At 48.0% G+C, this 13,234-nt stretch overlaps 1 protein-coding gene across 2 annotated transcripts in view; it reads right to left on the bottom strand.

Annotated features, from left to right (window-relative positions):
- The window catches only part of MAF (MAF bZIP transcription factor), a 231,412-nt gene extending 218,353 nt beyond the window's left edge, over positions 1-13,059 (bottom strand). Inside the window, exons 1-2 of one of the 2 annotated variants that reach the window (XM_081016406.1) lie at positions 11,934-13,059; positions 5,534-5,742 (exon numbers count right to left, since the gene is read on the bottom strand). In XM_081016406.1, coding sequence (XP_080872532.1) covers positions 5,565-5,742; positions 11,934-13,057 — 1,302 coding nt within the window. In that variant the 5' untranslated portion in view covers positions 13,058-13,059 and the 3' untranslated portion in view covers positions 5,534-5,564. Of the gene's footprint in view, positions 1-5,533; positions 5,743-11,933 lie in introns of those variants that run through there. The other variant, XM_081016407.1, reaches the window with a different exon arrangement.
- Positions 13,060-13,234: the final 175 nt, after the last annotated feature.

The raw sequence follows: 13,234 nt of genomic DNA, 5'->3' as shown, positions 1-13,234 counted from the left end.
ATAGCCTGCATAGTTCCTCTTTTTTGTCCTCACAACAAACCAAACCAAATTTGGCTAAACCAAGAGAGTGAGTGGCCCACTACTCAATGAGAACAAGCAAACTTTGTGGATGAGCAGGGATTTGTATCCAGATCTCCCCAGTCCTAGTCTGGTGCTCTAGCCCAGCGGTGAGGAACTTTAGGTGAAGGGGCTGGATGTGGCCTCCTGGTCTCTTCACCTGACCCTTAGAACACACCCCAATTTGCTCCAGGCCCTCTTCAATTGCTTTTGCCTGGCAAAAACATGTCCTAAAATTGTGAAGTTGCCTCCTGGATGAAGAGAGGCCTGCGCAGAAACCTCTGGCTTTTGCCTGCCTGGAATGTGGCCTACAGTACAAAGGCAAGGGCTGCATCCATTGCTCAGCCCACTTTTGCCTCTGGCCCTGCTCACCCCAGGAACATGAGACAATATGGCCCTTAGACTGAAAAAGGTCCTGTGTTCCTGCTCTAACCACTACACCACCCCAACTCAAAGGAGCTCAGGGCAATAGATCTCATTCTTCACACCTCCCATCTTAGTGTTATAACTCCTTGCCACCAAATGTCACCGGGTTGGAAAAAGGATAGACACCTCAAGTACCTCTCCTAGTTATCAGAAGTCCCTCCTTTCTACCTCACATAATGTTAAAGAAAAACGAAGGGAAAGAAGGACCAAAATAATACCAGATACGTGGAAAGGTGAGCAAGCCAGGCTATAGCAACATACCTTTGAAGTGCAGGGGCTTAGACTAGATGATCCTTCGGTCCCTTCCAACGCCACTATTCAAACAGGTGTGTTTGCTGGGCTTTAGCCCATTTAAAGAACATGGAATCCTGGGGAACTGTAGTTTGTTAAGAGCACTGTGAACTGTAGTTTTCTGAGGTGTAACCTACAGCTCCCATGATTCTTTGGGGGAAGCCAGGTTGCTTTCCATGTATAATGTGTAGGCAGCGGGATTTTTTAAAGGGAGGTACATCTGTGCTTACTGTAGGCTGATTGGGTTCTTCTTTTAAGCTCTCGGCGTCTCCTTTTGCTAGAGGAGTGCAATGATCAACCACAACCCTCTTGGAAAAACATATTGGCTCAAAAAAAAAAAAAAAATCTATTCCCAAATGATCTAAATCTTTCCCAGCGGGAGTTCATTTTCTGCCGCAGAAAATTTTCCAGCCGTGAAAAATCACCCTGAATGCGATACTAGGCACCAAAAACTGGATCCCGGGGCTGAGGGCGGGCTGGTGGGGCGGAGGTTCCGGTTCGCTCTCTCATCCTTGCTTTGCCGCCGGACAATACAAAGCGCGCCGATTCAGAAGCGGTCAACCCCCATGAGGTCCCGAAGCCTGAAGCATTCCCAAACCGGCTTGTTATCCGCAACGCTTCCTCGCTCGAGGTTTCAAGTGGGGCTCAGTTTCCCGCTGTCAGTTGCCAGCCAAAGAACCAGCAAGTTTTTTTTTTTGGGGGGGGGGGGTGGCTTAAGAGACTCAGAGCGCAAAATGATAGTCTGCAAAATACTGAGCCAGCACCGTATCGTTTGTAGTGGAAGCGAGGATCGGATGCCCCTGTAACATAGCTGTCAACGTTTCCCTTTTTTAAAGGGAAATTCCCTTATTCCGAATAGGATTCCTCGCAAGAAAAGGGAAAAGCTGACAGCTATGCCCTGTAACGTCGCAGTCCTCGCCATGCTGAGATATAGGGAGCCAGACCCGTCAAACTTAGTGGGAACAGGGTTTACTTCCGACGAAGCAACTATAAGATCGGGCGGGGAGGGGGGATACTTCTGCGCCTAATTTTCCACCTGTGTGCCTTTTGGTGTCAATTTTGCCCACAGATGCTTTGAAGTTCCACGGAATCCCGATGCCACACAAGGGCTTAGGATCGCCTGCCTGCTTTGCGGGCAGGAGGGGTCCAGCTCTCCAAGCGACTATCGCCATTTCCACCAGGGGGGAAGCGAATTATGAAAGGGCAGTTGCAACAGTGTGAGTTTAGGGCAGCGATCCAATCCACGCTTACCTGCGAGTAAGTTCCATTTAACTTTACTTCAGAGTAAATATGAATAGGATCGCATGACTGAGCAATCCGTGTCGGCGTTAATGCCGCGCGTTCGCCTGGGTCCGCAGCGCACGGGACTGAGACTGAGCCGCAGGCAGCGCCTCTCCCTCAATCTGCAGATCCTAAGCAGTGAATGCCAGTTAAACACACATAGGATCGGGCTGCGATGGCTTGCAGGTTTTTTACCTGAAGAAAGGATGTGAGGAAAAGATATGGTCCTAAGCAGGTTCACTTTATGTCGGAGGGTCGGGGGACTTCATCCCTCTTCCTCAGAGATCCCCGGGCCAGCTGCGTGGCATGACATGAGCGATCCTGACCACAGGAAAATCCTGCAGGATCGAAGTTTTTCGTCGCCGGTCAGTTGAGTGCTGTCTTTGAGCATTAAGGCCGTGCGGAGCAATGGCGCTCCAGCGAGTAAGGTGTGCCTGCACACCCAACTCTTTATCCTGTCTCGATTGTTAATATTCCTTGAAGTCAAGACACATCCTTTAAAAAACTTTAAAACGGGAGAAAACTTAAATAAAAAAAAACCCCTTACATATTCTAGTGCCTACTACCGGGACCTCCTTCTTTTACATCAAATCTAACGACGAAGCTTTATTTAGGGGGATTTAATTGGAAACAATCTACTGAAGACGAGATCCGTAAAGGAACTGAAGTGGGAGTCCACAAGATCCGTGGCGACCGGGCACGTGTCGATGCCTTTCTGTGTCTGCGCCAGAGATTTATTGGGGCGCGCGCACGTGTCTGAACCAGTTTGTTGGCGATGGTGGCTGCAATTCTGGAATCACTTAGTAGGGTCACTCTTGCTGCAGAGAAAATTCCGTGGCTCTCAATCGCCCTTACGCTTTCGTGAACGCGCGGCAGTAAATCGGGGTACCTATGGATGGATACGTGGCTGATGGTGTCTGCGTTTTCGGAGTGAGGATTAAGTGTTAACAGATGGACAGGATTCAGTTCAGGATATAGGGCTTAAGAAACATATATATAACTATATATATGATAATTCTTTTTTTGGAAACTGCCTGAATGAATCCCAGCAGCCAAAGCTGAACTCCTATGCATATTTCCTTGAAAGGAAAGTACCACTGAACCCCTCTGCGAGACTGACACCCCGATCCTATGCATTCTTGCTCGGAAGTCATTCTCACTGTGTTCAGTGGGGTTTACTCCCAGGAAAGGGCGCACAGGATCCTACGCATGCTTACCCTGGGAGCCTAGGCACACTTACCTGGGAGTAAGTCCCACTAGCATCAGTGAGGCTTTCTTCTGATCGCGCTGTTACTTGCATAATACCGAAAAAGAACAAAAGAAAGATATGGGCAAACAGATGTAGCCAATCCCCAGTGAAGTAAACATGACAAGGAAATTGTATTTTAAATACTACAAACTCGGGGGAAGACGTGGAACCGCCAGGGTGTGTGCGTGCGTATTCCCAGTTTAGTGTGGATGCTACGAGGCCCGATCCTGCGCACGTTTACTCAGAACTAAGTCCCTCTGAGTTCAGTTTAACTTACTCCCACGTAGGGCGCTCAGAGGATCGCGGCTTTCAAGGGATGCTTTGCGGCTGTAGCTCCTGAAAGCGGAGCTACAAAAGTTCTGGCTGTGCACATAGACTAGGGAAGAAAGTCCCATTGGGTTTACGGGGACTTACTCCCGAGGAACCGTGCCGAAGGAAAGGGCTGCAAAGGGTCCTAAGTCAGCGCGTCCAAAGGAATTTATTGGAGGCTGGTCAGTTTTCTCGACCGTCTCGCCACCTGCCTCTTCTATCCCCTGGCCAAAGTTCCCTCCTGCCTAGAGGGTGGGAGAGAGCCCAAGAAGCAGATTTGGGGCCAGGTGATCGCACAATGCAAAAACCTCGGGCTTCTTCTTCACGCCCCTCTGTCCAACCGCTGATCGTTAAGAATAGAAAATCGGCCTTTGTTGCGTCTGAATCAACAAACCGCTCCAAATCCGGAACGCCCCTCCCCCTCCGTCCGGGGGATCGAGCACTCCTAAGACAAAAATGCTTGGGAAAGGGTGTGTGTGTGTGTGTGTGTGTGTGTGTGTGTGTTGTCTTAATCTTTCTTTGCAGCAAGGTGTATTTGAAACGCACTAGATATCACTAGATATCAAACCCTGTCTACAGGGGGGAAAGAGGGAGGCTTGAGATCTAGGCTGGGCGATCCCATCCTCGCTTACCTGGGACTATTGAACTGGGTGCTGTGTAAACATGCCTAGAACTGGATTGTCAGAGAGAGAGACTGGAACAAAAGTGTGCCAGTTCAAAGGGCCGCAGAAAGCGGGTGATCATTATAGGGCGGGATGTGTGAAGAGGCGGGAACGCTGCGCCAAAACCGCGACGTGGTTATTCTCGTGGAAGTTAATGAAGCGGTTTTGATTCGGCGTGTATCGCTGCGCCGTGTGTGTGTGTGTGTGTGTGTGTGTGTGTGTGTGAGAGAGAGAGAGAGAGAGAGAGAGAGAGAGAGAGACTAAACCGGTGGATCCGGTTTCATTCGAGCAATACAGTGCGCGTGTAAACATCTTCGGGTCCCAGACGGGATTTCCCTAGACGGCAGTCGTGTGTGTGAAAGGGGTGACGGTGGTCCCGTTGTTATTTAGCAGATGGGTGTGAACAGCAAAGGTCCAGGGCTTCAGGCCAGCGGCTCAGGTTAGAATTAAACTAGACTTTTTGTGATAGTGGCTGCAAAAACGCCAAAACAGGCAGCTAAATGCCATTGAACTCACTGGAAGAAAACCAGCCCCTACTTGGTTAACTAAATCGGTGCGGGGCTCGGGGACAGCTTGATTCTAAACAGGTTCACTTCCTGAAAGTAAACCTCATAGAGATTCCTGAAACTTACTTCGAAGTAAGCCTGCAGCATTCAGCTCGTACCTCTAAATTCCTGAACCACCGGTGTCCCCCTATTGCTAACGTTGATGTTGTGTTTTTACAGAGGAGATCCCTTCAGGAAACTCCCCTAACCTCGTCATCCTAAATACATTATAGGGAAGTTAAGTCCAGCTAGAACCGAGAGTGTCAGTGTTCAGATGCAGCGAGCCGAGCTGGCCAGGCAGAATTGGAGCGGCCAAAACGGCATCACTCAGACTGCTGCTGCAAACAGCCGCCATGCATTTGTGTATTTGTGTGTGTGTGCGTGTGTGTGTGTGTGTGTGTATTGTGTAGAGAAAACCTGCATTGTTGCAAACGTCTTTTAAAAAACAAAACAAACCGTATATAAATAGTGGGGAAAGCGGGAGACTTAAAAAGCCTGTCGCCCGGTTCTGGAGGAAGTGTGTGTTTGCGTGTGAGCCGACAGATGCAGCAAAATATTCGTAAGGCCCCTTTACGACTCACCAATTTTATTCTGGCATCGGATTTCGTGGACTGCAGTCCATGAAAGTTTGCGCCATCATAAAATGAGTTAGCCTTTTTAAAGAGGCGACAAGACTTCTTCAGAAAGTGCCTGCTACCTTCCTCCCTAGGAAATACGCCTTTCTGGCTACCCTTTGAACAGGCGTCAGAGTTTCACTGCGCTTGTCTGATGGCCCCGGTGATAAATGGAGGCTTCCCTTCCCAAGCACAGCAGATGCTGCCGTCCCCGCCGTGTGGTCCCGGATAACGCGGTAGCAGATAACACTGATGTAGGCACATCGCTCGCTCGCTCGAACCAGGAAGGCAGGCCCGATGCGCTCGATCTGGTATTCAGATAGGATAGAGAAGCGGAAATGGGTAGCAAGAAAGGAATTCGGAAGGAGCGCAGAGCAAGGCATGCATTCTGCGCCGCTGAACCGGGTGGGGTGGCGGCAGGGCAATGGGAGAGAAGAGAAGCTGCCTTCTGCCGAGCCTGACCATTGATCCATCTGGCCCAGTACTGTCGACACTGACTGGCAGCGGCTCTGCGGAATTTCAGGCAGGGGACATGGCCAGCCCCACCTAGAGATGCCAGGGGTTGACTCTCAGACCTTCTGCATGCAAAGCAGGTGATCTACTAAATGAGATCTGTAGTTTATAAAGGGGGTGGGGAGTAGGAAAGTGAAGTGGGAAAGCAGAGGGGAAAGACTTTATTTTTGAATCATGTATCTTGCTATTTTATGAACATAGTAACAAGGAGGATGGGTTTTTTTGGGTTGAGAAAGACGGAGGAAGGAAAAGAAAGTGAGACAATTCTTTTTCTTGCACAGCTGCTGTTTGGGGGGGGGGAGTTGTTTTTAGAAAGCAGAGTGGATGGGAACTGATATCTGAGGACTCTGCCCTCAAGTGTGAACCATTTAAAAAGGTAGAGAGCCTATTTTCATTTACACCAGAGTAAGCCCCATTGAAAATAACAGGGTTTACTTTCTGAGTAAATGTGCATGACTTTCCACCCTTGGCCAATTGCGCTCCATTTGGGAGGAGCAAAAAGTGTTCTACAGTGAACGGCCCTGATGTCAAGCACGTGTTTACTCGGGAATAAGTCATAAACTTGTTCAAGGAGCATAGAAATGCAACCTGTCTTTTACTGCAGTATATACAGCAAGCAAATGCTGCTTGTCTACCCTGTAACCGGGCTTGCAAATCACTGAGATGCAGGTGGGAGAATCGGCAACAAGGCTTGGAACAGAAAGGAGGCATTACACAATGGGGAGAGGAAGGCTGCCATCCTGCCCACACTTCCATGGGACTGAAGTCATAGAGAATTGCTTCTGAGTAAACATGCACAGGATCAGGTTGCATGTGACACCGATTTCTTTTCACCCAGGATTTGAAGGCCAGGGCATCAGAGACCTGGAGGGCCGAGTGAGGAGGGGGACCTCAGCTTCAGCAGCAGCGGAATCAATGCACCCAATGCTAACCAAACTCAATGGCAGGTGGCAGATGGATGGTCAGGCTGATGCCCCTTCCCCAGCACCACTGACATCTATTGAGCTGAACTTATTCTTAGAGCAGGGCGATTCTAGCAAAGCATTGCGGAGGGACATGGCGTTGGTTGGGTTTTTTATTTTATTTTTTAAAACCTCGTCCTCCCTGAAATGAAACTTGAGCAACCTCTCCTCCCACAGCCCACATGCCTGGCCTTCAAGGTTTAGTGTTACACATCTTGATCCATTTCCTTACTTACACATCATTTGCAAAAAATAATTCTGATAAAGTAAAAATGTGAAAAGTCACCCTCCCTTCCAATTGAAATGATGAAAAGGAGAAGGCTCAGCTGTTCATAAAAGGGCCACTGATAGAGGACTGCAGAATACAGAGCTGTTTTCTCCCCCCACAATGTCCTACAAGGGGGGGTAGCTTCCTCCTCCTTGTAAACTTTGTCCCGTACTTTAGCTTGTTCTCCAAGGCCCAGTGACAAAACACACATCCAATTTACCCCATTCTTCATTTTGTCCTCTCTCTCCTTAGAAATCATAACAGGAACTGAAAGCAACTTTGGGATGCATCAGCTGCTGCAGCTTTTGCAAGAAGAAATGGGGATTATTTTTTGCTCCCTGCCCCCTATATCATGCTAATTGAACTGCGCCTCTTTTCTTGGGTGAGGGGAGAATGTTTGCAAATGTAAGATCTGCTTATGCAGGGGAAGTCCTAACAGTTTGCAAGCGGCAAGGTGAATTCTTCCCTGCATTGGGCCTGCCTGAGCTAAGGAAAAGACCTCAGCAAGGTGAGAGCCACTGAGAGTCTGTGGAACTTTTGGCAAGGAGTTCAAACATTTGAAGAAGCGAAGGGGGAGGGAAGAGGAGGAGTGGTGGTGGTGGTGAGAGAAAGCCCTACTATCTTTATAAGAGCAAATAATTTTCTGATTGGCCAATTGCAGGCAGTTTACCCTCCGCTTACACATTAACTTGCCTAGAGAGCGCTGCAGTGATGCAGCCTATAGAACTTGCCTGGGCTATCAGAAGGTCAAGTGCTAAAGGACATGTGTGTGGCTTTCTGGAGGAGGAGGTTGGGCAACTGGGTGGTTGTCAAAGAAAAGTAGATGGAGATGGGGGGGAGAGAGAGAAGCAGCAGCACCAGCAGCAGCAGCAGCAGCAGCAGCAGCAGCTTAATCCTGCACACTTCAAGGCCTTTCCAGTCCCTCTAGATTAATGTGGATCTAAATGCTCCATGCACACTTAAAAGGGCTACTTGGTTTAGGGAGCCGCAAGCTTTTCCTGGGCCACAGGATCTGTAAAACACACATTTACAGACACACCAATTCAGTCCCAGAGAGAGAACAAGACTGAGCAGTGAGGGGGAAATGCAGGCAACACACTACCTCTGTTTTAGTCTCAGATTGAGGCCACAACTTTGTTTAAATGCCTGGCGACCTTTGCCCTGGCTCAGCACAGGTTTAAAAGCAGTAAAGTTTTACAGGACAGAGCCCACCTGCAAATTCAAACAGGGCCTAGTTCTCAGCAGTTTCCTGAGCCCCTCCTATTCGCCTCCCCCCACCTCCACCTGCAACTCCCCTGCCCCCCCCCAATACTGGTTGTAGTGTAGGGAACAGGTGAGTTGGAGAGTTCACCCTCTCCTGCATGCTTTCCCAAAGTGATTTAAAAGCTAAACTACAGCTGGTGGAGTCCTGAGATCTTGAAAAACTGGATTGAGCATTCAGAAAAGTAGATCCCGAGTTCCATCCAGGAACTCAGGACGCAAATCCAGCTCACTCCCAGATACTATTGCAGTCAGTTTACACTACAGGAACACCACAGCATCAAGTGTTCTATGGAGGATTTTTGACAGTGACAAAGAAAAGGTCCCAACAGAAGTTTCCCTTTCTAGTCCTCAAGAGTAAAGCGCCAGATACTGTTTTTCTTTGAAAAGTGGCAACCATTGTTGATACTTACTTATTTTTCTCCTCTCCTGAGAAAGTTCACCAGAAAAAGGGGCTAGCAAAATACACCATAAATGACTGAAACAAAAAAACTTAAAATGGAATGGGGAGTAGTGTTGGGGGATGGGAGGAAGGAGGAGAGAGTGTGAATCTGGTGGAATTTTTGACTTCTTTTTTTTGAATGGGCAAACTTCCCGCCCTACGCCATATCGCAAGCGGCTTTTGAAAAACAACATCCTGTTTCATAAGCAGTTTGCGATGCACATCATGGGGAAACAGGGTTAAACAGGGTTAATCCCTCCCCCCTGCCCCTCTCAGTGGTGAATTAGTTTTGTGGTCCATTGGATTCTAGCCACATCTTTAAAATTCCCTGTAACATCAATAAAGGAATAGGTAAGAAGAAAAACCTAGGATGCACAGCCCAGTTTACCTGACTTCAATAAGAGGGTGCAAAATCCCCTCCTTTTGTTATATTCCACCATAAAACAATGAAAACCAAAGTCACAACTCTTACTTGAGACCTGTGGCTTAAATAATCATGGAAGGGGAAGAGTCTGAATGCATATTAGAATTATTACAAAACCGAAAAAGTTAAGCCTAGTACCCAAGAAGCCATGCTTCTTCACCTACCTGTGAGAAAACAGAGCTCTGGTGGGCAGCAATTCCCACCTTGCTTGAAACTTAGGCAGCCCATTCCTTCACCCATCTTATCTATTTAGTAGATAAACTGTGTTAGCAGACCACTCTCCCTCTCAACACCCCACCCAATATACTACTTTTAAAGAGCCGGCTTTACTTTTTGTTGATGGTGGTGAGGGAAGCTACAAACTAATGAAACTGAATATAGAATCAAAAATGCAGTTTATTATAGTAGATTATTCTTTCTTTTTGATATAACCGTAAAGTTGAAAAATGAAAGAAAGCACATAAGGAACATCACACATGGTTAGTTAGTAACTCAATATATAAAACAATTTTGCACAGCAAAATATGTAAAAGGGGAAAAAAGTAACTGACAAGATTTTTTTATATTTATTGTGGTAAGATTTACTTTCCATTTTTTAAAGACAGGATTATCACTCCCTGAAAATAAAATTTGCTGATTAATGCCTTTAAAACTTTGTGATTTTTGTGAAGTTACAGAAAATCCAGTTCTGCACCACAATACAACTGTAAAAAAATCTGCATCATTTAAAAAAACTGAGCAGTAATGCCATCTTTGTAACTGCATAAATCGTATTAGCATCCTAGACAGGTTTGTAATGGTTTATATTTTATGCTTCAGGTTATATCTTAGTGCAATTCAGTCCCAAATATTTCAATTTCCAAAAAAAAAAAGCCCCAAAACAAAACCCAACCATACATTTTGAACACAAAATACCCCTATTAATAATATAAAGAGGGGGGGCTCCCCTTTTAATACTTTGGTTTCCAAAAACAGTCAGTGGCATAGCAAGGTCTACATTTACCCAACTTATACTTAAGTTGCAATCACATGCTGTATAAACTACTTTTTAAAAAACCAGTCCCGTTGTAAATTCTACCCCCTTTTAACATCAAGACAGTCAACAATTTAGTGCATCATTTTTTAAAAAAGGATCTACAGCTAAACAGACCTAACTCTTTTGAATGTATCTATAACATTTCTTTTTTCTGTAGCATACATTTGAACTGGGGCTAACAGACAATAAAAGCTAGAATTAAATTATATACCAGGAACCCAGAGCATTCCAACATTTGACAATGGCCAAAAGGAAAATAAAAACAAAAAATAGCAGAAATGGGGCAGATCATTCCAACATAAATTTTCGACTGCTTTAAGCAACAGCATAGTTTTCAAAACCCACAAATTGGAAGTGAATCTTTTTTTATGCGTAAGTTTTAAAACTCCCCCCCCCCAAAGTTCTTTTTAGAAATCATATTAAGGGTAATCACAATCCATTCTGGGCTTTTCTCTCTCTCCTTTTCTTTCTTTTTAAAGAAGGGATGTATCAATGCATTAAAAAGAAATCTGAAGTTCTGAGCAACTCAAAGCAGTTTCCAGAGTAGATGAAAACTTGAATGGGGAGGAAGAAGCCCCAAAAAGGTTGCACTTTTTTGTTTTCAGTTCAAAAAAGTGTTGAGGCAATAAAACTAAAAAGGATGAATGTCATGCCGTTACAGTCTCCGAAGTCCATATCCAAGCAAAAGAAAAAATATATATACCATACATGTCCAGCATGCAGGGCTTTTATCAATATATTGTCTTTGTTTTCTCCCCATAGTCTTTTGAAACAGTTACATAGTTAATAGATGCTAAGACAAAATAGCAAGCATAATAAATGGATGAGATGAGTATGGGAATCTAATGGCATACTAAAAGTTTCACCATTTGGCAGGGCAAGGCCAAAACTCACATCATGAACACATGGGAGGTGGATGAGGGCTTCAATCTGGCAGGTTGATCTAGATATATTCTCTAGGTTTAGCACAACAGATGGAACTCAGCAAGCCAAAGTCTTAAAATAATTTTATAATAACTTTCTGTGTGTGTGTGTGTGTGTGTGCGCGTGTGTGTGTCTATTCCAGATTCAAAACCCATTTGAAGAGCTCAGGATGGTGAAAAGGAAAAGTAACATTTTTTTGTACTTTGAACACAGCAAATGTAAAAAGGGGAGGAAAAAACACTTCATATTTTATATATATAGTGGATGGCTGGCAGGTTTCAAAGGCTGAGCAAACTTCAGACTGAAGTAGTGAGTTGGTGGAAAGTTGGATTTCAACACACACACAAGCGCCCAGCAAGAAGCCCCCACAAAGGTAAAACTTTTTTTATAAACTTGGCTATTGCTGAGTCAATCCACCTTAAAAAAACAAACAACAACCCAAAGTTGAGGTTGCTGTTTCCCCCCAGAAAAAATATTATTATTATTATTGATAATGGAGACGTGGTGGCCAGTTTGATTGCTTTATAGCAAGCTGCCCCCCCTCGCCCCAAGCCGCGTGGAGAAACTTTTGCGCGCACGTGTGTATGTGTGCTAAAGGTGTTACGAGGCTGCCGGGGAAGTAGGGGGTGCAGGTTGGAGGTGGTGGGGAGAGAGGAAGACCACAACTCACATGAAAAACTCTGGAGAGGATGGGTTGTCGCTGCTGGAGCCGTTTTCTCTGAACCCATTGCTGACCAATTTCTCGTATTTTTCCTTGTAGGCGTCCCTCTCCCGGACCAGCCTGGAGATTTCCTGCTTGAGATGCTCCACTTGCTGCAGGAGCTGGTTCTTCTCGGACTCCAAGACGTGCCGCTGCTGGACCCTCTTGAAGCGGCAGGACTGCGCGTAGCCTCGGTTCTTGAGGGTCCGCCGCTTCTGCTTCAGCCGGATGACCTCTTCCTTGCTGACGCCGCGCAGCTGCCGGTTGAGTTCCCTCACCGACATGGTCACCAGCTGCTCGTCCGAGAAGCGGTCGTCGAAATGCAAGCTGCCGCCGCCGCCGTGGTGAGGGTGGTGGAGACCCCCGCCGCCGCCGCCTCCTCCGCCGGCGCTGCTGCTGCTGCTACTGCTGCTGCTGCTGCCCGAGGACTGCACGCTGCCCGGCTGCTGGTGGTGGTGATGGTGGTGGTGGCCCCCGGCCGGGTGGTGGTGGTGGTGGTAATGGGGCGCGCCGCCGCCGTTCTGCTGCTGCTGCTGCTGCTGCTGCTGCTGAGCCGCCGCGATCACCGCTGACACCACGGCGGCCGCCGAGCCCATGTCGTCGGGCTGCATGGATCCCCCCGGGCCGGCGCCGCCGCCGCCGGCTGCCGCTGCGGCGGCGGCGGCCGCGGCCAGCTGCTGCCCTCTAGCATAGCCATCGAAGCCCGGCGCGCTCTGGAGCTGGTGGTGGCTGTTGTTGATGAGCGCCTCCACGGCGTCTTCCGGGCTGAAGCCCAGCGCCTCGGGGTTGAGCTGCTGCGGGTAGCCGGTCATCCAGTAGTAGTCTTCCAAGTGCGTCTTCTGGTCGCTGCCGCCCGAGCCCGGGCTGGGCGCCGAGAAGCTGGGCGACGGCGGCACCGAGCTGCAGGGCGTGCTCATCGGGGTGGAAGAGAGCGAGCCCCCAGCGATCAAGCGGCCGCACTGGCTGATAATGCGGTCGGTCTCCACCGGCTCCTTTTTCACTTCAAACTTCATCAGATCGAAGTCATTAACATATTCCATGGCCAAGGGACTGGTGGGCAGGTCGGAGCTGTTCAGGGCCAGCTCGGATGCCATCCTTTTGCTGGGGGTGCCGCCGCCGCCGCCAGTCCTCCAGAAAGGGTGCACTCCCGGAGCGAGGGGGCTGCTCTGACTTGCGAGCGGGTGAGCCAGTTTGAGGCTTTGCAAGAGCTCGGCGCCGCTGCTCTCGGGGTGCCTGCGCGGCTCTCGCTCCCTCGCGCTCTCGCGCTCCCC

The sequence above is a fragment of the Podarcis pityusensis genome (genome assembly GCF_964106645.2).
Source record: "Podarcis pityusensis genome assembly, chromosome: 8".
In the NCBI taxonomy this organism is placed as follows: Eukaryota; Metazoa; Chordata; class Lepidosauria; order Squamata; family Lacertidae; genus Podarcis; species Podarcis pityusensis.
Note: the sequence above shows the minus strand (reverse complement) of the source record. Positions and strands in the feature narration are given on the sequence as shown.